Source organism: Pleurodeles waltl, chromosome 9 (assembly GCF_031143425.1).
Source record: "Pleurodeles waltl isolate 20211129_DDA chromosome 9, aPleWal1.hap1.20221129, whole genome shotgun sequence".
In the NCBI taxonomy this organism is placed as follows: Eukaryota; Metazoa; Chordata; class Amphibia; order Caudata; family Salamandridae; genus Pleurodeles; species Pleurodeles waltl.
Genome location: NC_090448.1, coordinates 515,263,063 through 515,291,061, shown reverse-complemented (window position 1 = coordinate 515,291,061; position 27,999 = coordinate 515,263,063). Strand labels below are relative to the sequence as shown.

The following is a 27,999-nucleotide window of genomic DNA, read 5'->3' as shown; positions in this document are numbered from 1 at the left end:
AGAGTACTAGGAACACACTAAGACTGGGGCAGCAACTACACTAGGAGTTTACTGGCACAAGGGAAAACTTTGAAACTGCATGTCACTACGTTTCAACGTGGTAGACACATGACTGAAGATAAAATCGCTAGCAACAAAGCAAATGAAATGTGAAGAGGACAGAAATATTTCATGTACAAAGAGACAGGGACCATACATGGCAATGATACCAGTGTGTACCAATGAACAGAATCACAAACACTGTTCTGCAAAGAGGATGTCTTTAGAAGAGCATAAGACTTCAGTCATGATAGACCATCATTCCCAGCACAGAAGATATGGGTCAATGCTAAGACCTGCAAGGCCTTAGCCACTCTGCCTCCTGCAGAGTATCTTAGAGTGATAAAAGATGACACAATTAGCACACAAGTTTGACTGTAGAGTCGCAAAATCCACCCCACCATGGCGGAGTACTACTGTAGAGAAGACCCTCATGCAGTTTCATAATAATTAAAGGCTTCATAGATGGTCGTTTAAGCTCCACTCCCTCACCGCTATGCCCCCCCACCCATTACGGCAATTCCACACTAATGGCCAGCAGTACTGATGTTCCTCTATCAACTCTTGCTTCTTTAAAATCATTTGTATATTTAGCAAGCTACATAGTTGGTGACGAGTGGCAAAAAAGGTGAATCCCTTCATCCCTACTCAATCTCTCTGCACAAGCTTCCTTTCGCTCTAATATTGAATCTAATTTGGCTTGTATTGTTTTCAGTGCACATGTCCTGGGAAACCTAGTGTATCCTGCTCAGATACTGCACATTGTACAGGGTTCAGTAGGAGCCTAGACCTTTCTAAAGACAGAGATTTCCAATCTACTGCTGTTTACAACTTCTGGGCTTATGATGTCTGGAGGATTCTTAACATTTTGCCTTTTCCAAAACCGGCCGAAATGGTTTCTTTCATGTTTGGTTTGAGCAGGGGATCAGTATTTGGGCCCACTTCATAAATGTCGTTTGGACTTGAGCTCTTTCTAAAGTTTGGTTTTGGCTTCAAATTGTATTGTGTTGTTTTGTGCTGTTAATGAATTATGCATGATAAGCTACTTATGTTTGTACATCTTACTGCTTCCTATCAGAGTGAGTCGAATATTGAAAATGATAAAAATTAAAAAACCTGTGAAGTAAACTGAACAGTCAGTAGATGAAAGGGTTAGCAAACACTGGACTATTCAAGCCTAGTTGACTATGGTCTTTGCTCCATCCCTAGAGTTCTGCATGGAGGACAGGGTCTTTTTGGCTCCCCCCTCCAATTACCTCCTTCTCCACGAGTTCCCTCACTAGCACCCTCCAACAGTGTCTCTCATCTCTCCTTAGCCCACCTATCACAGTCATTTAATTTGTTTTATAGCTCTATTCAGACCAGTGTAGGGTGTCAGGGCACTTTCTGTCACATACACATACAAGGTCAATGAATCATTTGTGTGTAAATCAGTCTGTATAAAATGCTACATGAAACAATGCGGATTACAAGGAGTTGGAACCATATATTATCTGTACTAGTACGAAGTATATTTTACGAGAGTTTGGTCTGGGGAAGCACAAACTCACGGTTTAAAACCTACCTAAGTCGTTGGGGTTGGCTTTACTAATAGGAACGTTCTAAACTATACCATGCAGTTTGCATGCAGCTCTTTGATCGAGTCCATAGTTTACTGTGCTTTATTAGGATTGTAAAAAATTAACTGCATTAACAAACAGATCTCTGTGACAAAAGCAGTAACCCACTGATCTATCCACATAAAATACACGTAAAATACAGTTCTGTGATCTGCATGGTACATGTTCTTTGCAACAGACTATTAACTCTCTGTACTACTTTATAATAAGGGACAACGTGCCTCAAACAAAACTCAATCTCTCTTCAACTGGAACAACTGGAACATTGATCACCAGAGTTATCAAGATATTTTTATTGTTGCCTGAACACTGCTGGACACATAAGGAACTCTGCAGCAGGCAGTTTTAACCCCATAAGTTGATTCACCCAGACACAATATTTTCCACTGATTTGAAAAACAGACATCGCGTTAGCCATCTGAGGAGCAAGGAAAATGCCATAGGGTGCCTTCAATCTTATGTATAGGTCATTAGAGAGTAGACATTTCAAGCACCAACTGGGAATTTATAAAACAAAAATTTCTACCTGGTTAATATATGTCTGGGACTGTATTGCATTTACTTTCTGGTCCATTGCATCTTTAATCTAGATTATCAATCATCCACGTTTCAGCCCTTGCAGGGGGTTATCCAATTGGGCTATTGTTTAATCCATGCATCAGAGAGACCCCTGAAACAAACTTTAAAGCAAGAGGTCTTTAATAGAATTAGCACTTTTAGAGTAAACTTACATTGTGCACTGAAATTGTTTGTGCTATATTCCTGGTCTTTAGGCCAACCACGATTAACCCTGAAAGGTACAGCCTCACTATTAAGTATGAAGCTAGATAGCGACCATTGTATCAATCCAAAATGTATAAAGCAATTTTATAAAAAAGAAAACACAGCCTCGTCTCACATACATGTTAGATCATGGTGCCAGGGAAATGTTGCTTTTATTACAGATGGTAAATATTCCAGTAAACGCATTAAAATGGAAATGGGTGGGTCAGCCGTATGACCTATGTATTTGCCCTTTCTGTCAAGATGATATACAGGACCTGAATTATGCACTTTATGACAGTCCAGCACTAAGCTCATTGCGCAGAATCTATTTACGTCCACATTTGTGTTTAAAAACAAATACAATATAAAATATTTTGATGAGTTAGCCTAATGCTGTTCCCCCTCCAAATGAATAAGCCTGTTAGTGTATTTTTACATATTTTAATTTTTTATATATATTTTCTAATTAATTTTGATGAATGTACTTATAAAGGTTTAAAATATATTTACTCTGCATTGTTAATCTGAGTTAAGGTCCAATTCAATTAATGAAGAATTGACATTGAGCACAAAAAAGCAGCGTTGAGCCAATATTAAGCAAGCAGAGACAGGCACAAAAAAAGGTAACTAAATGAAAGGAATTGAGTCTGTATGAGTGATAAAAGGAGGGGATGGTGACTGCAGAGGGGTTGAGAGGATTTAAAAGAGACTGCAGGAATGTTAGGGGGTTGTTGCCCCATAGGTGGAGAAGGGAGGATCAAGGCATCTCCTATGTAGAGAAAGGTAGCACATTGTGTCTTCGATGAGTCACTAGAAAGATAAAATATAAACATGTCTGCGTCGAAAATTCACTTTAACAGTAATCAGACTGACGATGATATAAGAATTTGTTGAATCAATATTTGTAAATTTGTGGACCCAGAGTCATTTGTAACGAATAGTGATAATTTGTGTTGAAGACTGCTGTTGAGGACGATTAAGACAAAGGAAAGATGACTGTGGTATGTGGTGGTGATGGAATCAAAGACCTAGGACAGAGATGCCTTGGTAGAGTTAAGGCAAGGGAAGACCAATTGAAGGGAGTCTATGGATTTTGTGTGACCAGGTAGAAAGTCGAGTCTTTTGAAAGCAAGGAGCTCAAGTGTTTTTTCGAAATGGGAAAAGTGAGAAGGAAGGCAGATAAGGGTAATAAGAGGCGATAATTAAACCAGCTGTCAGTTTGTTGCTTATGGGGATAAAAACAGTCCTTTAGAAAACATGAGAATCAGATTCCACTAAGTAGTGAGTAGTGAAAACATTGAGTCAGGCATGAGTGTATATTGCTAGGCTATCCTCTCCTCCCCGCCAGAAGATGAAAGAGCTTTAAAGGAGGAATGGATAATGCTGATCTTAGAGGAAGTAAGGCGCTTGTCTCTCTTAGGTGCGTAGTCTACAGCCTTAAGGGAGGCCGGATTTATAGTAGGCCTGAGTGTATGTAGTGTTGATGTGACCCAGGGATGTGGGTAACTGGTCCTGGATACAAAGTGTCTAATTCTGCTTGCAATGTGATTTTGAAAGGAGTACTATGGAACATTTTAGAAGTTGAGCCAAGGGGATGCTGTCAAGGGATAAAGCAGGTGTGATGATAATCTGTACATGGTAAAATAAGGATAGGTTTTGAGATAGAAGCCTGGTTAAGAGTACATGGGTCATGACATAGTAAGAGGGACTGGGCCAATTGTGTGCGGTGCTGACAGTCGGACAGGTAGGAAGAAGTAACAATGAAGTCTAGCACTCAACAAAAAGACGGAAGCTTCGTAGTTTGATTGAGCATGTATTGCACGTTTCCAGTTTCACATCAGTTCCAAATGTACTAATCTACTGTGCTCCAGAGTTTTATGGAATATGTATTTTTCAACATATACGGCCAAAGAGGTTGGTCCAAAAAGAAACGTCAAACTGAAACAAGTGTGATATTTGAATTCATGTGTAGGAAAGGCAGCAGAACATTTATGAGCTGTGGATTGTGGCACTAAAATCCTTAATCTTTGTGCTTTCTTTTGTTTCAGTTGGATTTGGAGCCAGAGGGAAAAGTATTTGTTGTGGTATCTCTAACAGGATCCTTCACTGAAGGTAAGGAAATTAATCCACAAGGTTCTATATTAAGTTGTATTTTATTCTTTCGAAGATCATTAACATTTGTTTTGCAAAGGTGTTTTTTCTTAGTATTAGGTTTCTCTGTAAAACAATTCAGTTTACACCTAATATGTCTTGTAGAGCTGTGGATGCTTTGATTTGCAATGAACCATCTGGTCAGATTTAACCAAAAGAAGTACAAAATCGGTGTTGTTGCCTTACCCCTGCTGCAAGTTCACAGATTTCCGAAGTAGTTGTTGGCACTTTGATGCATCCATGCACGGCCGTGGTGGGCAGGAGAAAGCAGCGTTGGAAATATTAACCATGGTTTCTCATTATCACCCATCTCTAAATGATGGTGTTAGTTTAACATTACATGCTATATCTGTTGTCTTTGGCTTCGCAGTTAATGTTTTTCAAATTGCTGCAGATTTGTAGGGATTGCCATTAATATAATGAATCATGTTTTCCACTCTAAGAATGTTGTAGGGGCTTAAGTTCCATATTTCAATAAAGTAATTGCTTCCCTATAAACCTATATTCTTTCATGAGTTCTGTCTCTATAATGGTGATGATAGTTTCAAGTTATGGTACTTCATTGCTCGCAAAGTGTAATCTGACTCTGCAGAAGACAAGATGCCAGTTTCCAGATACTGGTATAATTGCTTTTTTTGAATAATAAAATCTTCAGACATCCCTCCCAAATGTGTACTTTTGAGCCTTGGACAATCACTCAAAAATGTCTCTACGGCACAAACAAACATATTAAAAGGATGGAATTGCTGGTGAGCATCTAATCTCCAAAGTGGTATTTCTTTATGTCACTCAAACTGTGCAGGTGTAATCACTTTCAGATAATCTAGAACTCAGCCTTTAATACAAATATTAGGTCATTGTCTTTAATCAACCTTTAATACAATTTTACGTCAATGTCTTTCTCCAAAGTATATTTTCTTAACAAATGTTGGTTGTCCCAGTTATATAGTTAACCATTAATGGATTATCGCTATAGTATAAAGCAAACATGTATACTGTTTCGAAATTGTCCATTCCTACTCTCTAATGAGCTATCCAGCATCAACTAGAGACATGAATGCGCAGCTTGAAACCATACTAAGCAATTATTCTAGCTATGGTGACGTTTAGGGAGGGGTATGCGTCATTAGCAGCAACATCAGTGATTCTTAGACAAGCTGAGTCAGGTTACCAAAAACAACAGAGCTGGCAATAGTGAACTGTGGCCTAATGAATATATAGGAGCGTCTCATTCAATTGTATTTCGGTAAAGAGGTAGCATTGACGATGTTAAGAAACAGCAGCAATGTTGAGAGTGGAGGACCTCGAAAAACGAGTCAGTGCCATGAATGGCCCAGAGAATTTGGCACAGAAGGGCGAGCCAGCGTTCCTCCTGCTCGGTATCATTGATGTAGGGCCACACCGCAGAAGCGACTGACGTGCGGAGGTTTACCTAGGACCAGTGGCGTAGCGTGGGGGATGCAGGGGGGGCCGGCCGCACCGGGCGCAACATCTTGGAAGAGACTAAATCCACGGGTTAGGGGGCGCAAATTACTTGCCTTGCCCCGGGTTAGGGGGCGCAAATGACTTGCCTTGCCCCGGGTGCTGACAACCCACGCTACGCCACTGCTTAGGACAAGAACTGTTGCAGCACCATGCCTTGATCCTATTGCACAAGAAGAGGGACACAGGGTTATACTCTCAGTCATCAGCTTCTGCCTGCTGTGCACCACCAGCAAGGTACATTATAAAGATCTTTTATTGAAAGGACCCCTGCCCTGTGTAAAAAGCGAGTGCATTGATCGACATCCGTAAGTCTTTGTGCTTTAACCTCTGCATGGTTCTGACTACTTTAGCTCAAGAGCTATTAAAAAGTCTGTAATGTCTGTTTACAGGCTTTGCAACTGCGTTTGATCATGTTGCCAGTTGTGTGCTACAGGCTAGACCTCTAAGATTGGTCATGCTCAGGGCTTTATTCACTGGCTTGCAACTTTTATATTTGAAAAACTTTAGTTTACTTTATGGATAAAAAACGAACTTGTACTGCATTTACCATGATGCACTGGGGCTGACGGCATGCTGGAGTGTGAGGCAGGGTGCTCCCTTTCTGATTTTTCTGGTTGAGCACCTGCCTGCCAGTGAGTGATACACAAACCTGAGAGGACGTGTGCAACATTTTCAGCAACCCCAAGGACAAAGCTGCTCTCTGCTGATGAAGGACTTACCCAGAAACACATGTACACATTTACAGCATTTTCTGTACCTACTAAGGTGAAAAACTTTAGTTTACTTTACGGATACAAAAACGAACTTCTACTGCATTTACCCTGGTGCACTGGGGCTGACTGCATGCTGGAGTGTGAGGCAGGGTGCTCCCTTTCTGGTTTTTAACTTTTATATTTGTGGCTGCTCCAGATTGTCGGATTTCTGCAGTGAAGTGATTTAAGCACAAAATTACGTAGAGCTGTGTTTTCCTCAGTTACCTTTCAACAATTATACATCTAAGTTTATTTCGGTACCAGAGCTTAATTTTTAAATAAAAACGTGCCTGTCCTTAAAGCCCTCCGTGTAAACACACGGCTGCGGTAATTAAATGTGGGAACACGGAATAATGAGGCAGCGTAATCCTGAAGCCATCTCGGGCCTCTTCAATCCATTTAAAGCCACTCCCTGCCCCTTCAGCTCACTTTTGCAGCATTCTGCTTTCTCCCGTTGTGACGCTTTTTCGTTTTTCTCTTCCTCCGTCTTTCCCATATGCGTCTTTTGTTCGCAGGGAATGCTTGGGGCAGAAGAATAAGAGCCGGCCCTGAAAAATAAGTACCGGTGCTCAGCACCAGAAACAACAAGCACAAATTAAGCACTGTTCGGTACCACCTGAGGAACGTACCCTTCCTCCTAAACTGGGCATATAACTCATCCCTTCATTAATTTGAGATTATACTGTCTTTTTTGACCAGACTCAAACAGAACTGTAGCTCATGATAGACGATCCAAATGCTCAATGCGTAGCCAACATACAGACCACAAAATGCTCTAAAACCAGAGCATAATGTTTTGATAAGTCAGGTAATTGCTATGATGGCTTGATGGAGATGTTTTGGAACAAGTGGCTGATTATTGCTATTTTGAGGTGAAGATCGATAGTAGATTGTGCTATCGAAATTTGAAGAAATGACAGTGCCACTTTCTAAGGATGGCCTACGCATGTGATGAGTGTCACAACTGATTTAAATGCTGACTGGGATTTGGGCAGTGAAATTGGGAAGACTCATGGCTAATGTAAGTCCAACCTCGGTCATTTGTCTTGACTAGTGACGTCTTTGTGCATGGATGCCACAAAAGCAGCGCAGGCAACATGATTATCCCTTTTTCCTGTACACCAAGCTAAGAAAAGAAACGTAGTAAAAAGTATTTGCTCCAATATAGATGATGAATCACTCTTGAATACACCTATGACCTGGGCAGACCCTTTAAGAGGTACCAGGCACTAAAGGAAATTGATATAATTAGTAACACATTTAAATAGTTGTTTACGTTCTAAGCATCAAGATGGCAATTCTAAAATTATTCTCTACTATTTGGAACCAATTCCTCTTGTAGGGAGTATATGGGGAATGCAGTTCAGGGCCAGACTGACAGGTATTGGGCCCAAATTATATATCAGGTGTACTGTCCCTGTTTGCGCCATGATGCATCCTTAACTGGTTGCACCTGGAGCAAACAATGCAGGCCTTCCTTTTACAAAAAACAAAAAAAATACTTTGTTTCCCAGTGCAGCTGCGAATTCAGGCCTGCGGTGGGAACAGCGCTTTAATGAAAGGCTGATGGACTGTTCAAAGTCGTTTGTCTGCCTTTCACCGTGGGTGGCTCACCCAACCTTTTTCCGAACAGGGAAGAGGGGATGCCCCCTGCTGGTAGGTGCCTTCTGTACCAGCAGCCACCACAGGGCGAAGCCCCCATAGGACCCGTATACGAACTCCCCCTAAGGGAGCCCTCAGGGCCACACTGAGTGTGCACCACTCTATTTGTGGTGCACAATATTTGTGCTCTCTAGCAACGGCCCTTTCTGTAATACCAAACTGCATTTTGTCGTTCTGTTAGCCATGGTGGCAGGTACACAGATGACAGGGGGCAAGGGGGAGTGTTGTTGGGACATCTTCTGGATGCAGCTAAAGGCTGATCACAGTATTCTGCAAAAAAAAGATACTGCCACCATCTGAACTATGGATCGGGAGTCTGTGGGAAACAATGGCCCTAGAGAAGCTGATATAAAATCTATTGGAGAACAGTTTGCAATGGCCCCCTTTGCAAACCTACCTTAGCTTCATACCAATGACACAACCTATACTGGGATATGCCACTCAAACAGGGATGGGACCAAGCCAGATCCTAAATTAATGTACTTTTAAAGAGGGAAGGCTGAAGGGGAGGATTGACTTCACAAGAGCAGCTGATTCTGACAACGCAAATTCCAAGTGTTGTGTGAGGGGTGGAACAGGGGCAAGGGTTTGATTTACTGTCACTCTTTTGTTCCACAATGCTATATACAATGGATGGAGCATGAGGACCTGGAGGACCATGAAAGGTCACTAGAGAGACATGCACAATTCTGTGTTGTGTATTGCGAAAGTCAATAAATCTTTTATGCAAAAAAGAGCATTTAGGGTGCAATACGTGGGCACAAACTCCAGTGGCACCCCATGTGTACTTTATGTAATTCAGCTGCTGGTCTTTTTATTGACTTGTGTAGTGCATCCTTTATTTTGGTCAACTACCACTTCATAATGTGGTGAGAGCACAAATTGCTTTTATAGAATCTATATTATAGGTGCCTTACTCACCTCTGTAGCTACAACACAAGTAAGTATTGTTACTATCAATTTTGAAGCACCACTTACAGATCCATGTAAGTGCGATGTACACATTTTAAGTGGGTAAAAATAATTAGCATTTTAAGTGACTTATCTGCACATACCATATATTTTCCACCACATTTGCAATTCCTGCTGCCTTGCCAAGACCAGACACCCAATGAGCCCTGAGATTCAGTGGTCATGCTTTATATAGTTCTGTAACCAGTCTCCATCCTTCCCCCAACAGCATCTACTGGCTGCTTCAAAACAGGTGCAGACTCTCTTGGGATGTCTGTCCATGCCATCGTTATTGCAGCTCCTAGATTGGGATTGGTTCACGCTAAGAACTTTGTATTTCTGATGTCCGCACCTGTTGCAGAAGTCAGCAAATTCCATCAATCTGCCCGTCTGCTGAAGTCACATTTCCCCAAGCTGCCCAATGCATCAAGGCCAAGATGGATTTACCACCATATCCCATACGCCCACTAGGACATGACCTATTCTTGCATCCTTTAGACTCCATGGCCATAAACCATATTGGCATGAGTGTCAATGTGTCATGTGGCCATCAGCTGTTAAGTTGTAGTAGTGCAACAAAACTCGCTGGTGAATAAAATCTGTCAATTAGAATGGTTATGAGATCTAGAGGCAACCTTTCAAACCATGGTACTATGAGCCATATGTCCAAAATTTCTGTTTTGCGATCCTCAAAATGTAAATCCTTAGAAATATCTATTTGCGGGAAAAAACAGTATGTACGTACCAGCCGACTCCCCTAATAGTGATTTCTATGGATTTGCATTCATTATTAGGTAATCGCAATTTTGGAAATCGCAAAATTGCAATTTCCTGGTAGGAGGTCACAGACTAGAAAAAGTCATGCTTTTGATGCGGAATGATGATATTAGACCAGGACGTTTACACACATAGGGTGTGGCCAGTACCCCGACGCCTAGGAAGCTGCTGGAAGTGAGTAGTGCACCTGATTTACTACCTGCAGTGTATTTGGCAATCCCTGGACATCACCATGTCAAAAGAAGATGGGGACAAGAACTCAGGGGGCAGGAAGAGAAAGGTCAAGTTGCTGAGAGGGAGCTTGAGGTCCAGACTGAGGAATGTGTCTCCCACATGGACCAACTCTGTGGGAAGGCCTTCTTCACAGTAGCTGAGGCATACAATTAATGGATCTGGACCACCATCCTGGAGAAGGTCAACTCTCTAAGGGGCATATTTATACTTGCTTTGCCCTGAATTTGCGTCATTTTTTAAATGCAAATTCAGTGCAAAACTAACTCCATATTTATACTTTGGTGTTAGACCCGTATAGTGCCAAATTTATGGAGTTAAAGTCATTTTTTGGACGTGGAAACCTACCTTATGTTAATGAGATGCAAGGTAGGTGTTCCCGTGCAAAAAATGACTCTGTGGCCGTAGCGCCATATTTATCCCCCCATGCTAAAATCAGGCACGGGGGAGGATGGGTCAAATAATGGTGCACAGCTTGCTTTGCCCCATTTCTTTAACACCTGGGTCAGGGCAGGCGTTAGGGGACCTGTGGGCCTGTTTCCATGATGGAACACCATGGAATAAGCCCACAGGTGCTCTCCCCAGGACCCAGGAACACCCTAACCAACACCAGATGGACAGCGGAGGATGGGTGAGTACAGGTAAGTACAGGAAAGTATTTTATTTTTTTAAAGTGCCATTGGGGGCCCTGAAATGGGCTCCCCTACATGGCTCTGGGTGCATTGGCCTTGCCAGGGGATGCTGGTCCCCTGTGCTGGTCATTGGGGTGGTGGGCATGACTCCTAACTTCTCTAAGATAGGAGTAATGTGGTATAGATGGTTTGGGGTCAGAAAATGACTCTAGGCTATTTAGAGTCATTTTTTTTTGCTCTAACCTGACTAACATCATTTTTTGGTGCAAAACACCTTTCTCCTATACCGCCAGCCCCACCCGGCTAACATCATTTTATTTTACGCTAGCCTACCCTTTGCACCGGCTTGCACCATTCCATAAATATGGTGCCCGGCTGGTGCTCAGAAATGGTGCAAGTCGGTGCTAAACATTTTGGTGCCAAACTGCGTTAGTGCAGTTTTGCACCAAAAAGTATAAAGATGCCCCCTTAGAGTCACCCATAGGACCATCACACACTGCCAACATCCTCATCCTCCTTGCCAGAACGTACGGTACCTCCATTGTGAAAGCACCTGATGCATTTTGGGTGCCTTTTTATAGTTTGCACCTGGTTACCCCCAGATCTGAATCAATGGTAATTGCATTTCCTAAATCAGCATTTTTACAACTAGTCGCAATCAGGGAATCCTTTGTACATGCAGTTAGCAATTCACAATTAGGAAATCCCTACTTGTGATTTCCTACTTTGAGATTTCCAAAATGCAATTTCCACAAGACAGAAATCGTATTTTGCACCGCCACATATGCCTTTTGTGTATACCAAAATGGCATTTTGCATTTCCTAATGGCCTGAAATAGCGATTTGCACCCCTAGGAAATGCAAAATGCATTCGTACATGTGGACCTGTGTATCTAAGTTGTGATGCATTATAAAATTTCTGAAAATCAGGAATCATACCAGCCCCAATTCCATGGTCAATCAAACTCTATCCAATGAAATGTGTACTGCCTTAGAGCCCAAAACTTTCTCAATACACCACCAGGTTTTCTGAAATAGCGATTTAGAATCAACAAATACCTAGTTTTCAAAAAATATACACATTTTGGAGATTTATCATTTTGGAAAACATAGTGTGGCCCATCAATGACATTGGATAATATAACAATTTTGAATCGACATCCTCATTTTAGCTTACATGGCAGTGAAATTCACCTCATATAATTCTGTTAGGTTATAGGTATAACCAATATTGAATGGAGGGAGGGGTGGTATTACAGTTTTGCACCAGATACAGGATAGACATAGGCTGAGCTTGAAGACAGACTGTAGCCCCACCAGCCCCATCACTGCACTCACACTACTCATGAATGATTCAAGGTCTCTGATGTATATCAGCATATTATCAGCACATATTGATACCACGCGTTGTATTTCTCACCTGTTCTCCTTTCTGTGCATGTCTAATGTGCAACAGTCTGCTTACAGTCTCCATGACCAGAGTAAAGATAGGGGGCAATATGAGGTAGCTCTGTCGTCTCCCAGACTGTAGCAGCCAGCAAACCAAATTAGCATTAGCCAACACATTAGTATAGAGTAAAATAACCGACATATGTAAGGCTCCCTTACCACATAGTGTTTTAATCCTTTCAACATAAAATGCTGTACCACTGTATAGAAGCCTTATGGACTTTGAGACTGGCCAAAGCATATGATGCATGAGCCTGTTAAATGTGTTCCAAAAAAGAACGACCTACTTAATACATAGAAGGTATGGATACTCTCTTCAAAACAAGTCTTGTCCTTCCCCATCAGGATGCAAAGTACTCTAGGTAGTCTCCCTGCCAGTATCTTTCAGAGGGTTTACTGTTTTCATTGTTAAAAGGGCTGCAGGGGTCACACAGGAGTAGACCTTCCCCTACTTTGTGAACACCCTTAATAGTCAAGTCTCTCATAGATCTTGGCAAATGCTGCTTGTCATATTCCTTAGTAAACGTTTCCAACATTTGGTTCACCAGAAAAATCACTATACATTTGTATAAACCTCTTCTGGGAGGCTTTCACTTCCTAGTGTTCTGCCCGCGTTTAGCTGCCTAATTGCTGAGTTTATAGCTTGTATTGTTATGATGTTCTTTAAGATCTCTGTTTCTTCTTTCCGTTTTACAATTAGATCTGCCCCATTTAGTCGCTTTTTTATGTTCAATATCAAACAGTTATGAGTTGTGTACTGTGTACACGTCTCAATAATATGCTGCAAGTCTATGATTTATCTGCATCTGATCTGTCGAAATTGTGTTACTTTCGACATCATACATGGCCATTGTGACACATTTCCCTATTTATCAGCCACACCAGTAGTCTTCCTGACTTATCACTCCATTCGTGTTGCAATGCTATGTGCATTGTAGTCTTATTTCCCCAACTGATCAGACGCTCCCTTTAGCTCTCCTTTTCAGGTCGTTGAAATCTGACTAGTGTCTTTGCCAAAGCACAGACTGTGCTCTAGGTCCCACACCTCCTGCTCCAACCACATAATAGTAGTTGCCATGTATCTCCTAACACGATAGGTGGTGCAATTATTTTTGCTAGTAACCTTGAATATCTCCCAGCCTGTAAGCATGGATTCCACTGATTTCCTATATGTCTATAAGTAATCCCTTATAATTTCAGCAATAGACTTATAAATAGTGCCTCCTGTCCTAACCTGCTGCATCCATTGAGGGTTTCGAATTGGTTTACCACTATGCAGGAACAAATTCATTTGGGGCTGGCCATGGTCCAAAACAGATCTACTGGGGAATTAAATATGCATGGTTTGGAGGAAAAGCAAAATCGATATGGGAGTAGGAGGTATGTTTAGAGGAGAAAAATTGATAGCCTTTGATATCACCATTGGCTGTTTGCCATGATTCAAACAGCACGAACTTTACTTCCCAAAGTAAAATTATTATCTGTATAGTATCTAATTTGCATGTAAAATGTGTGGTACCTCCAACAGAAAACTGACATAGGAGATAGAAGAAGGGGGAGGCAGCAAAGCAGGCATATACTAAAACATAGTCACCAGTGTAAGTCCTGCAACGAATCTGACAGCAAGGTATTTACATAATGGCTGGTTTACAAAATTGGAGTAAATTATGAAAATCGCAAATTACGCTTACATGAATATTCTTAAATTACACCTGAGACTCCAATTTACAAACTCGGCTAGAGCAATCAGATGTAAATTAAGAATGCCTCAAGTTATAAATGTAGATAAATGGTATTCACAACAATGAAAGGCAACGATATGTGGCCGAATTTACACCATGCATATTTTATGCTAGCAACATAATTTAAAATCAAGAAAGTTTGATCAACAAAACCAAGTAAACATTTTTCAGTAACCTGAACATTTTTTACACAACACATATTTTCTTCCCCCATCCACCCTGTGAACATTGGGAAGGTTGCAATGATCAGTCTTTGTAACTGCACCAGTTTCCGCACTTGACTTAAGATGCCTTCAATGAGAAATTCATTTAAACATATGTGAGAAATGTCATTAAATTCAAGAGACTCAGGGGGTCATTTTGACCTCGGCGGTCTTTTTTAAAGACCGCCGGTGGACCGCCGTGCGGAAGACCACCAGTGGTGGCGGTTTGCCGCTCAGCCTATTATGACCGTTGGCAGCTCTCCGTCCTTTTACGGACGGAGAGCTGCCAACAGCCATACTGGCGGGAGGCCGGGAAGTGGAGGTTGCTCCACCTCCACCGTCACGCCAACAGAACACCGCCCAGCGAATCACGTCCTGTGATTCGCCGTGGCGGTGTTCTGTTGGGGGTGTGGTGTCGGCGGAGCTGCCCCCATGGCTTCTGTCCCCTCCCGGAGGATCGTCGGACCAGGTAAGTCGATCGTCCGTGAGGGGAGGGGGGTGTTGGGTGTTGTGTGGGTGCATGGGGGTGTGCGTGTGTGTATGTAGAGGGGGTGTGTGAGTGCGTGTATGCTTGCGGGGGTGTTGTGTGTTTGGGAATGAGTGCGTGTATGTGTAAGTGTGTAGGTGGTGCCTGCGTTCATGTCGTGTGGGTATGGGTGATGTGATGTTGGGGGTCGGGGTGGGGAGAGGGGCCCTGCCACCTTTGGGGGGGTAGCAGGGGTGGTGGGGGGGTAGGGGAGGGAGTCGGGTGGGGGTGGGGGAGACCCCTATCAGTGCCAGGGAAGGAATTCCCTGGCACTGATAGTGCTTACCGCCATGGATTTCATGGCGGTTCAAACCGCTGGAAATCCACGGCAGTAAGCCGGGTCCAAATACCGCCGGCGGTCTAGTGACGGCCGCCGGGCTGGAGACCCAGGTCTCCAGCCCAGCGGGCGGATCGGAGAACCGGCGGATGACCATGGCGGTAACCGACATGGTCATAATTCCACAGAGTAAGACCGCCACCCTGTTGGCGGTCTTACCGCTGGTTCTCTGCCTTCCGCCAGGGTCATAATGACCCCTAGATGTGTTAGCTAAAAAAGTGACTTCACAAAATATTCACTCCCATCACATTGTTATCAACCCACCTAGCAGTACACGTGTACAGTGGGTGTGTCCAGTTTTACTGTTAGCCCATTTCAGGTGACAACCCTAGCCATACCTTATTTCCATCAAGTTTGAAGTTGTTACAAAACTTTAATGCCACGAAATTCACAATCCTGTGTAACTTACAAATGAATGTTAAGACATTCAGAATAACTTGTTACTTGTGTCTGGATCAGGAAAGGAACAATATTTATACACAGAGCTACACTCCTGAAACACCACAAATTTAAAGGTCAACTCTTACTCTTAAAGAAATCCTTGGCACACATTATGGTCAACTCTTCCAGACATAACACAAATGATAGTTTTAAATCATCTACTCTCTGTAAAAGAAAGTGCAATGAGATAGCCTCTGAAGAGAGAATCACAAATATATGTGTCAAGACATACCTTCAAAAATCATTATGCAGAGAATCTACCTCCAGGAACCCATCTACATTAGTGTTGGGTAAGGCAGAAGCACCACAGTCTGAACAAGTTGTAAGAGGAACCGAAGGATCCATATTTCCCATTGAAGCAACACGTCATGAACATGAAAGATCAGAAAGAGAGCTGTTTTGCCCCCAAACAATTATGGAGAAATTTCACAGATTTAGAAATTGACAATCTTGTACATTAGTAGCTAAGCACCTAGCATCAGACTTCGACATACATGACCATAATGTCAGTGCAGTAACAGAAAAGGACTGTCAGGCTACCGTTACTAATAGTGCTTAATTTGTAAAAGAATGAGTGTCGGTAACCAAATCTCTGCTCAGAAGCTGGTGCAATTAAATGTCGGTGCACCGAATACTGAACAAGTACAGTCCTAAACGAACTTCATGCCTCTTTCATCCACAAATTGCCCCTTTATTTCACTCCTGCTGGTTCCTGCTTTGTTGCTTTGGTACAGTTTTTTTCATCAATCTCTTCCTATGTCTTTCTGTTTTGGTTTCATTTTTCTTCTCTGGCCCTTGGTAAATGTCAGATTCAGAAAAATAAATGTCGGTCCCACTAAATTAGTAAAAAGAACAAATGATGAACGGAATGCTGAACAATGCAAATACTCACCCCAGTCACAAAGATCTAGTTTTAATCCATCTGATTTTTGCCCACCACGTTACCCCCGTTTGGACCCAGCCATATGCACATCAGTCTTGACCCTGTTTCCGATGGGAGCAGTCCAACCCAAACTGCCAAGCCAGGCCCTCCCTGGACCAGAAACAAGTATCCTGGGACCGGTTTCAGAGTATTACCTTTCATCAGCCAGGCTAGCTTGAATCAAGTGGCGCAGTGGGCACAGGACCCATGTCTGGGCATACCCTTCGCACTTAGGGCGATATCACTGCCTTATAAGCTTCCCACATAGTGGCCCGAGTTCCCTGACCCTTGAATTTCCTCAAAGTAGTGATTTGTCACCTCTAGGACCATCTTTTTCTGTGTCAGTCAGTAAGGACCAAAGGGTCTAATTGTCATCCAGGCTGGGATCAAAGTGTTGGCGTCTGGAGGTACGTTATTAAGAAAGAGTGATAAGCAATGCCTCTCCATAAGTACTCTGTGCCGCCCTGTCTACCCTGCTACCACCATGGCACCATCATGCAGTTGAGGCCAGAGATGGGCCACATCCGGTTTGAGGCTTATGAGTGCGACTGCTGAGATGGATGTGTCACTCGCCAAAAGGCCAACCAGGCCAAAGGCCTTCTTGAAGGTGGAGAGAAGAGCATCGCCCAAGACCTGGTGATCCTGTCTAGTGTGCTGTGAGGTTCAGGTTCCCTCACCAGCAGGAGGGCACTCAGAACCTATGTCAGCCAGGCCCCCATCTGTTCTAGCCCCTTGTTTTGAAGACCAAGGGGGAAGTACCAGGATGCTACCACCAGGGTCTCCCCATTCCATTTCCCCCTTACAACTGCCTGGCAGCCCCCGTTCGACCTATGTGTTGATAACTAGAAATAGGAGAGATCAACAAACCCATGGTGCCAACCCCTTCCCTGGAGCCAATCAAGAAGCTGGAATGCACCACCATTGTCTATCTGCCCCTACCCCACAATCCACATTTATCACCAGCTAGATGGGTTTCCTGTGGGAGAATCACGTCTGGATTATGCCTGAGGAGACACTGCATCACTATCTCTTTTTTCACTTTATTTCCCAGTTCATTGACATTCCAGGAGAGTACATTGGGGGTCTGAGCACTCAGAAAGGAGGAAGGTACCTCAGCCATCAGCGGGATCCTGTATGTGGATGCCTTTTACCCCCACCATTTTTTTAACAGATTTTATTGTTTTTTCAGTTCAACAACGTCTGACCATCAGGAATGGCCCAATGTCTGTATACATACATCGTAAGTTACTGAACACTTTTTTGATAAGTTCTTCGTAACATTCGCTGTCATTATATAGTCACAGAGCATGTGAATCATTTCGGAAGAAGCATATAACTTTCTCTCTCATGCCCCTCTTAGTATATCTTAGTCTCAGTATACATGTGCATGAGGGAGACATTGATTTGTATATTTCTCTTATCAATAGACTAGGATACAATAATACTCAGTGCCATTCAGCTCTAATCCACCCCCATACCCTCGCCACCCACCTGCCCTCTGCCCTATGTCATGGATTCTTAATGCGCCTAAGCTTGAGTTGCATCATGGTGTCTCTCGGTTTGCTCAAATTTATTGGTCCTGTACAGGTTCTGGCCTCTGCTGTGCTTATGTTCTACTCTGAAGGGAGTGTCGCTTCATGTTGTGGATGATGTTGCATGTACCGTCTGTTCTATGTGGAAAGGCCTAACTTCTTCCTGCAATGTTGTGACAATCTGCTCCTAGGCATTCGTTAGTTCCGGGGATCCCCCTCCCCAATCCAGTTCCCTTTTCAGCACTAATCTTTCATATTCTGCCCATCGCCTTAGTTCACTCTTCCAACTTGGGAAGTTGGGACCCACTGGACTCTTCCAGTTTTTTTGTCAATTCTGGTTTGACCAGTATGTATGCGAGATCCTGGAATTTGCTAGTTGCCCTATTCTTGGGAGTATGGGGAAACCAGTGGAGCAAGCAGTAGGCTGCTGTGCACGCGGCTTCTTGCTCGATAATTTCCGCTTCGTATGTGGTCACTGTGTTCCAGTAAGTGGTCAAATGGGGACAGGACCACAGCATGTGTATAAATTCCTCTGCATCTTTGCCACATCTGGGGCACTTCGCATCCATCACATGTAAATGTTCATGGAGTCTTTTCGGGGTGAGATATGTCCTATGTATGACAAAATAATGTATAAGTTGAAACCTAGCATTTCTGGAGACCTTCTATGCTCTCTCCAAGATCTGGTCCCAGGCCTCCTCTGGAATTAGGGTCCCCAAGTCTATCTCCCATTTATGTCGTAGGTCGTCTAGGGGGCGCATCGCTCTTGAGCGGATCACTCTATATAGGCCATAGATGGTTTTTTGAGTGCCATCGGAGGTCATTAGGTAAGTGCTGGGCCCGTGAGGACAGGGCTCGACATTTCACGTGTGCCAGTGTGCCCCAGTATTGCGTGTTAGCGCTTGGTGCATCAGGAAGTGGCCCTTTGGCAGGCCATTGTCCTGCCGAAAGTCTTCAAATGGTAACAGGTTACCCTTGCGATAAAGGTCCCCCATCTGTAAGGCCCCCCCCCCTCCCAAATCGTCAGTCCTTTCCAGTCTCCTGCTCGAGATAGCCACTGCAGCCATGTCATCGGTATCTCAGGTGTGTAAGTCGTAGTCGTGCCAGTCCTATAGAGGCATCTGTTCCAACCTAGCGAGGTTAAAGAGCAGGCCCCCCACTACTGAAACAGGAGGAGCCGGTATGTTCCCATCTACCGCTCCGGTCCTGCCACCACCATCCACCGGGACAGCCACTGCAGATGGGCTGCTAGGTAGTAGGCCTCAAAGTCCGGGACCACCAAACCCTCCTCCGCTCGAGGTCGCTTCAAAGTGGTTAGGGCCACTCTGCGTCTTCCATCTCCCCATATGAACGCCATGAGAAAGGAGTCAAGTTCCCTAAAAAGCATGGTCGGGACCCACACCGGCAATACCACAAAATAATATGAGAGCCTTGGCAGCGCCACCATCTTAATGAACGCTATTCGTCCACCTACAGAGAGCAGGAGTGACCCCCAGAAGCCCACGCTAGTTTTCATTGCCCACATGGCTCGCCCTATATTACTCTCCAGGATGTCCGCCCTAGCGTGATAAATCCTGACTCCCAGATAAGACATGCATCAAGGTTCTCATGCCACATTCCCTAGTCCTTCAGGTAAACCATGGTCCGCCAGCAGCGGGAACAAGTATGATTTCTGCAAGTTTACCTGTAGGCCTGTCAAGCAGCCAAACTGCACCAGGAGTGTTCGGGCTCTCTTGAGGTCCAGCCCAGTATCTTGTAAAAATAGGAGGAGGTCATCTGCATATAGCACTACCTTGTGACGTCGGTCACCCTGCATCAGTCCCTGATACCAATTGGTGGTTCCAGCCTGGGAAGCCAAAGGTTCCATTGCCAAGGCAAATAATAATGGCGAGAACGGGCAACCCTGCCTGGTGTCCCTTTCTACTGAGTATTGCTCAGGTATCGCGACCCCGGTTCTAACCCGCGCCTTCGGCACTGTGTATAATAGTTTCGTCCATTTGATAAAGCCCTCTACTAGACCCATGCGAGCAAGAACTGCGAATACATAGTCCCACTCTAAATTGTCGAACGCTTTTTCTATGTCTACTGCCAGTATAGTTGCCGTAGCTACATGTGGTGCGACAGTGTCTATAACATGGATAGCTCATCGTATATTCTGGGCAGTATTCCTGGTAGGAATTAAATCCATTTGGTCACTGTGGATCAATCGGGTCATATATAGGAGCAATCTTGTTTGTAGTATTTGGCTTAGGATCTTGTAATCCAAATTCAGCATGGATAGGGGCCTGTATGCTCTGCTACCATCAGACGGTTTCCCCGGTTTTAATAATGGAATTATCAGGGCTTCCTTTGTAGAATTTGGGAGGTGTTCCGTTTCGCGTGCCTTATTATATAATTGCGCTAGGTTAGTGGTCAGTTCCTGTGCATATGTGGCGTAGAACTCTATGAGAAGTCCGTCTGTGCCTGGGGTTTTTCCCCTTGCTAGGCCTTGATGGCATCTTTGATTTCTGAGACCTCTATTTCACTTCCCAGGGCAGCACTCTCCTCCTCATTGAGGCCTCTGTGTGGTAGGTGTCCTAAAAATGTCTGTATATCGTTGCCCATCCCATGTGGAACACTGGTATAGAGTGCTGTGTAATATTCGAGAAAGTGATAATTAATTTCATCCTGCCGGTATAGTTTGTCCCAAAGAGGGGTCTTGATCTCTAATATGGGGTTCCCGCGTTTCGTGCGATTGGCCAACCATGCCAAGAGTGCTCCCATCTTATCCCTCTCTGCGTGTGCCCTTACCATGTAGTTTTTATAATAAAATCATCTAAGCCTCTCTGTATGTGCTGCACTCTTCCTCTGGCCTCGCTCACTTCTCCAGCAGCTCAGGGTGTTCTGGGCTTAATTCTTCCATTATTCGCAACTCTTTCCTAGCTGCCCCATCTCTCATAGCAGTGTCTTCCTAATCCCCATGGATGCAGCGATGCACCGTCCTCTAACCACAACCTTGAATGTTTCCCACAATATCTGGGGGGAAGGGGCCGTTGCCTCATTATCTTCAAAATAATGTGTAATGTGTTCCCTTATTTGAGTCCGGTATGCAGGGTCTTCAAGGGAATCAGGCTTTAAGCGCCAGGTAGGTATACTTGTGTTAATTTTTCCCCATGTTAGAGAAAGTAGGATAGGGTTGTGGTCCGATAATGTTCTTCCCAGGTATTCTACCTCTCTAACCTGAGTCTGTACTACAGGCGAGCATAAAAAGGTGTCCAGTCGCACAGGTAAGTCGTGTACTGCAGAATAAAAGGAATATTCCCTGGTGCTTGGGTTAAGGTGTCTCCAGGAATCTAGTAGTTGCCATTCTGCCTGCCAGTCCTGGAGTTTCTTAGCTAGAGTGTTGACTGGTGATGCCCCCAGCGGTGGGTGGGATCTATCTAAGTCAGGGTTGGCCATGCAATTAAAATCCCCCCACTCAGTGCCGCCTGGAGCAGGTGGGGGGGCCAGTGTGCACGTATATATTTATGAACGCAATATGTTGTCCCCCTAATTGACCTGTAACCACCACAAATCGCCCATCAGGATCTATTAGTGTGCTAGTCATTTGGAACGGTACTCCTGCTCTTATCCAAATTAGGGTGCCCCGCGCATACGCTGAATAAGTTGTGTAATATGCCTGGCACCTCTGCAGCGCCAATCCCTCTGCTGCTGTCAAATGTGTCTCTTGCAACATTACTATGTGATCCCCTCTCCTTTGCAGATAGGAGAATACCTTATAACGTTTAGCCATACTATGCATGCCTCTTATATTTCAGGAGATCACTTTGTAATTCCTCAGATCACCCATGATGAGTCAATAGTACTGTTGTGTCTCTGTTCGTCCTCCCCCATGTTATAGGGGCATATTATCAACTGTTACTTCCTTAGCTAGTAGTCGGGTGATGTAGCAGGCGGGCTTCTTAGTAACTATTAACATTAACTTCCCCAACTCCCTTTCCCCAGGACAAGTGTCAGAACAGCCCCCCATCCAAACTTTTACCAACTGAAATCAGTACTTAACAGGTGGGTGAGAGTACTTCTCCAGCCGCGTGGAGCCCGCGGCACGGGGGTCTCCCCATCATTGTTCCAGAAGTCTCGGCTACGCATCTCTCGGCAGGTCCTGGACACGTCGCGGCAGCTGGCCCAATGTGATCAAATTAAATCTTGGCTGCGGTGTCAAATTATATCATCGGATGTTCCCGGTGTCACCACCGGTAGTTCCACGCATAGTACTGACGAGCTCTCAGATTCCACTTCAGAGTCCGATCCTCGCATTTCTCTTGCTGTCGCCTTTGAGCGTGGACTAGCTTCCCCCCACTTAATGATGCTACGGTGCTCTTGCACACTGTCTCTCCTCCTTGGCTTCTTCCGTAGTGGGCGCCGTCCTCTATACCGTGATCCTCTGTGTCACCGTTGTCTGCTCCTGGGCCTGGGTCTGCGAGGTGCTATTGGGTCTGTGGGTCCTTTTTGTCCATCTAACTACTCCCTCGCCTCTTGCGGTGTACAGGCGGTGTACAGAAGAATTTCGCCCCTCGTCCTTCCGCTACCCTCAGCGTAGAGGGGAAAAGCATGGCGTACGGTATGTTCAATAGTCGCAATTGTTTTTTGATTTCTAAGAAAGTTGCTCTCTGTTTTTTTACCTCACGAGAGAACTCAAGGAAAATGCGGAATTTTTGTTCTCCACTCTCTATTCCCCTCCTTTTCGAGCTTGATCTAGGATGTGATCCTGGTCCTTGTAATGTAGCAGCCGGGCCACTACCGGTCGTGGTGTAGCCCGAGTGGGAGGAGAGCGCGCCGGTACCCTATGTGCCCTCTCGAAGGCAAAGAATCGCAACAGGATCTCAGGTGCCACCTCTGCTCTAATCCAGTTCTCAAGATACTCTGTTACGTCTTTGAGTTCAACTTTCTCGGGTAGCCCTACAATACGAATGTTATTCCTTCTTGATCTATTCTCGGCATCCTCAGTGCGGGCCATTAATGTCTCTACTTGTTTCTCAAGGGTAGTCACCCGCTCTCCTACCGTTGTCACTTCCGGTTTGAGCTCGTCCATACTTCGTTCTGCTGTCGCAGCTCTTTCTGCCAGGTGTACTTGGTCCTCTCTCAAGAGGCCCAGATCTGTAGCAAGTGTGTCAATTTTAGATTCCCGTATTTCCCTGGAGGACGTGATGGCCTGCAATATATCTGAGGGCCACCCACTGGGACATCAAGAGGTGTCGTCTGCACCATGTTTGTAGGGGAGGAGGTGGTACAGTCTTGTTTCGTGCCAGGGACACCCGTTGTGTCCTTTTTCTTGTTGATATTGTCCATTGTGTAATGATTCCCCTGCGTTCCGCCACAGTCCTGCCTATTCATATGGCAAGGTCCATTAGTCAGGGTTCATTCCCCTCTGTGCAGGCACCGCTGTGCAGTGCCTGCGATCCAGGATGGGCCCACGCCCAGCACTCAACCCCAGCGCCTTCACCTCAATCAGGCACAGGGGAAGGGGGTCACCTATGATCTCGCTCCTGCCCGCTGTCTTTCTCTCGCTGTTGGGCCTCTCACAGGCTCGTGTTCTACGGGGGTGGGTGGAGGATCGCCTCTCACCTTGTTCCCTCCACTGGTTCCGGGTGGTCTTCTTCGGAGGCCCTTGGGTCCCCTGCATGTTCTTCCCGTTGAGAGCGCTCACCCCTGCTGGGGTGGCGGGGCCACCAGTGGTCTTTCTTCAGGTCCGGTGCGACCCCGGGCCGCTGGGTTGCCCCCCTACAGCCATTCTCGCTCCTCCCTGGGTAGGCCCCATTGTGCCGATCGGCCTCAGTGGCTCCCGGGGCTGCCCTTGCTCCACTCTCGGCCAAGTCTGTCCGTCCACCATTTTGAAGTCAGGCGGCCAGGCGGTCACGCTGTGTCAATCCATCACCGAGCCCCGCTGCTGCTCCGATTCTGTGTTTCTCTGTGTGCCCCCCCCCCCGGACAAAGTTGTCACGCATGGTGTGAGGCTATTGGTTCAGAATATAGGCAGACGGGGGATCTCGGCCCGGATCTTTGTCCTTCGGCTGCTCACTCCATGGGCTCCGGGCCATGCCCCCCTTTTGCTCCCACCATGGTGCTCATCTGGGCGTACATGCATGCATACCAAAACTTCAACAACCCAAACAAACCTTCCTACCCACTGCCTTTTGCCACAGATTTAAAACTACCCGCCACCTCAGTGCTCGAGGCATCTGTTGCCACCCCCCTCTCCTTTGCAATCTTTAATGCAGTCATTCATCCAGTGATGCAGGGCCCTGCCGACACTTTGCATGAATGTCCCACTTACCAGCGGTTCCACCTACAGCCCCTAGTGCACTATGTGACGGCCTCAAGATGAAGTCAGATAATGGAATTCAAGGTCATCAGCGTGACCACTGGCGAGGGCGGATCAGACTCCCCCCCAGAGCCTGTCACCTCCTCAGAATTTCCAGAGACTCAGTCTAGTGCAGCCCACCTATTGGCTGTCACTATAAACTGTCTGTGGTAGGTCTGCTCCCACCCTGGCCTCTTCCAGCTCTGCCTGGTCCTTTGAGCGGGTAATCCTCATTTATCTGCACATCAGGCTGTGTGGTCCCTTTATCCAACCAGTCCCAAACCTCTGCTGCTGTGGTGAATAAGAGTGACTCCTTCTGGTCAATGTTTTGCAATTTTGCCGGGAATAGCGGTGCATAATTTACATTCAATCGCCTCAGGAGTTTTTTCTTGGCCACCTGCAGAATATTGTCTTTGCCCCAAAAGTTGAGCAGCTGTGCCACTATTGGTCTTGGAAGTGCCTCAGGTGCAGGCAGCCTGTCGGGGACCTTGTGTGCACATCCTACTCTGTAGTGCTTGGGCACCTTGCTCTCCAGTACAGTCGGTAGAAGCCATTCCTCCACAAACAGCTCCTTACAGAGGCCCACTGCCTGCTCCAGCACCCCCACTATGCACACATTGTTGCACCTGGATACGGGCATATGGGGCCATGAGCCGCTGATCCCCAGAGGCACAGAGTTCCCCCCACGTGTCAACACTGGTTCAGGGGTCAGTCACAGTAGCTCCGTCAGGCCAGAGGGCCTGGAGGCTCTGGAGGATGAAGTCCCATTAAATGGTGCCTGGCACCACCATCTTGTGTGTGCTGCTGTCCTCCATCCAGGCTGTCACCGCCCCCGGGCACCAAGAACGCTCTTGGGATCGCAGGCATCCCAACTGGTGCGGCACCTGCAATGGGTCCCAGCACTGTTGTCCCTCAGCTTTGGAAGGCATGGAGGGGCTACAGAATCAATAATCTGCAGGGTCTCTAGCACTGGAGTGCTGAAACAAGTGACTACCACTATCTTTGGCCAGGCCATGCCACTTGTGGCTATATATTCATTGTTATAACAACGTTCTGTGGCTGAGCTGGATTGACAAAAGGCTGTCAAGAGATGTGGTTGCAGAGCATAAGCTCTATCACCTAATGAAAAAACACATCATGAAACCCTACTCCTACCAGCTGTCAGATGTTGACAATCATTTGATGCTTATATGTCACAATGTGTGCAATGCAAAGTAATTAAAGTGAAAAGACCTCCTTCATGTGAATATACTTACCAAGACACCACATATCACCATATACAGAAGCTTCTAATTGACGTGCAAATATAAGCCGCCTGAAATTGAAACTTTCATGGGGAGAGCCTGGGGAATTTGCAACATCATTTATGTTGATAACACAAACGAGGTGATGGTTAATAGAATGTGAGCTTTCAGGATTCCTATATGAGTGTTCTGACGCACAGGAAAGGGGTGCTCCAATTTAATGCACCTAACACTCATGGAACATGTGCCACTTTAAAAAACCTCAGACAGCTCATATTTCTCAAGTATGGTGAGGATATATAGATATAGTTATGTGCTCGCTTCATGATAGCTTCATGTTCTTTCTGCAAACATCCTGATTGACTACGTTGGGGAATACTAGCTTTAGTGCCATTGTTGCATTGGAATGATACACTTGCAGAGAAATGCAGGGAACCAAGAACTTTCACAAAGGCTGGCAAGGGCTGTGATTTAAGGGTGGACATTGCTCACTCACCATTTCATTGATTAGTTCTTCTGGGATGTAGATGCGACCCCCAATATTCCTAGAGTAACTTGCCATATAGAGGGACTATTCACCGAAGCATTTTCTCTTCACTTAGCCATAGGGCCAGGACATGTGCTACTTGTTCCTGCATGTTACACAACTTTGCTACTTTGTTAGGTTTCATTATATTGAATTCTTGTGACTAACGACTTATTGATTCACAGCCACGTTCAATTTCATAATGAATTGTGCACTCCTTATTCTCATGAAGACAGATGTATTTTATCAGTGATCATAGTTGATGGTATTCCCATTTGATATAAAGTTGTGACTCTTTTACTCATTAAGCAGCAATATTTAGGCAGCAGAACAAAATCCTATTGGACTTTGAATGAATAAATGAATAGATATTGTTAGGTTGCAAGGATATGGTTTCAAAGAAAGAGAGCTTCAGAATAGTCTGTGTGTGTGTGTGTGCGTGTAAGAGAGTGTCTGTGTGTGTGTAAAAGAGGCAAGAAGATGGAGAGGGGCATTCAAGTGCTCCATTCAAGTAAGGGAAGGGAAAATTGAAAGTTTAAGTTAAGGTTAATTTTTAATGCAGTCCTTTAGGACAATAGCAGGTGAAGTGTTTCTTTACGATAGAGTGCAATCTGTGAAACCTGTAGAAAGACATATTTTTTAAAGTATCCTATAATGAAATGTTGCTTTTAACAGACTTTCTAGAGGCTCTTTTAACTTTCCCGAGGTGGCAGATACTTGCCTCAGCACAAAAAACAATCTTATTGCTTGTTAAGACCCCTTTACTAGGAACCCTCAAGCAGTAACACTCAATCACATCCCAGCACCCCTAATTATCATTTCATAACATTGAGAAAGGTCTTGTGCACATCACTCCACTGTAGGTGCTATAAAAATGCTTGCTAACCAAAGACATCTGGTATAGTAAACACTAAGGCCCATATTTATACTTTTTTGCGCCGCATTTGCTTCGTTTTTTGACAGAAAAGCGGCGCAGACTTACAAAATACAATTGAATTTTGTAAGTTTGCACCGCTTTTGCATCACAAAATGACGCAAATGCGGTGCTAAAAAAGTATAAATATTGCCCCAAAAATGATTGTTACATATGCATGCACATTCTTTATCACTATACAAACTACACATAAACATATGTTATGTAAACACTGGCCAATGTAATATTTAACAAAGCAGGGCATAAAGATGTTCATCATGTTACTTGTAAGAGGGCAGGCACTGCTTGGCAACCAGCACACAATTCGCCCAGATGCATTGTGGTAAATGCAATGTATGATAACACTCACTTTTGGGGAAGCTTCAGTATTCACCATTGTTGGTGCAGCCCTTGCTTTGTGTCTCTAGAAACATGTTTAAGGATATATGTCCTTCTTAGATAGAGAGAAACATTTTACATTTAGGGGTGCTGTCAATCTGCTGTTTTTTCGTGTTCTGTACAGAAAGTGCAGGTGCATCCTGAAACGCGAATCAGCTCAACAAATAAACAAGGACCCAATCACAAGAAGGGTTGGAGAAAGCACACAGCCTGGCACAAAGAGTTTGTCCAGACACATTGTGGTGAATGCAGTGTATGATAGCACCCACTTTACATGAAAGTCTTTAGTATTCACCATTGTTGGTGCAGTCAGTACTGTGTATTCTAGGAGTGTGGTTCAGGATATGTATCTTTCTTCATT

General features: G+C 44.8%; 1 protein-coding gene across 1 annotated transcript in view; it reads left to right on the top strand.

Annotated features, from left to right (window-relative positions):
• Positions 1 to 27,999, top strand: part of PRKCH (protein kinase C eta) — a 656,855-nt gene that overhangs the window by 210,109 nt on the left and 418,747 nt on the right. The window contains exon 2 of the mRNA XM_069207402.1: positions 4,472 to 4,535. Within this exon, the coding sequence (XP_069063503.1) occupies positions 4,472 to 4,535 (64 nt within the window). The remainder of the gene's footprint in view (positions 1 to 4,471; positions 4,536 to 27,999) is intronic.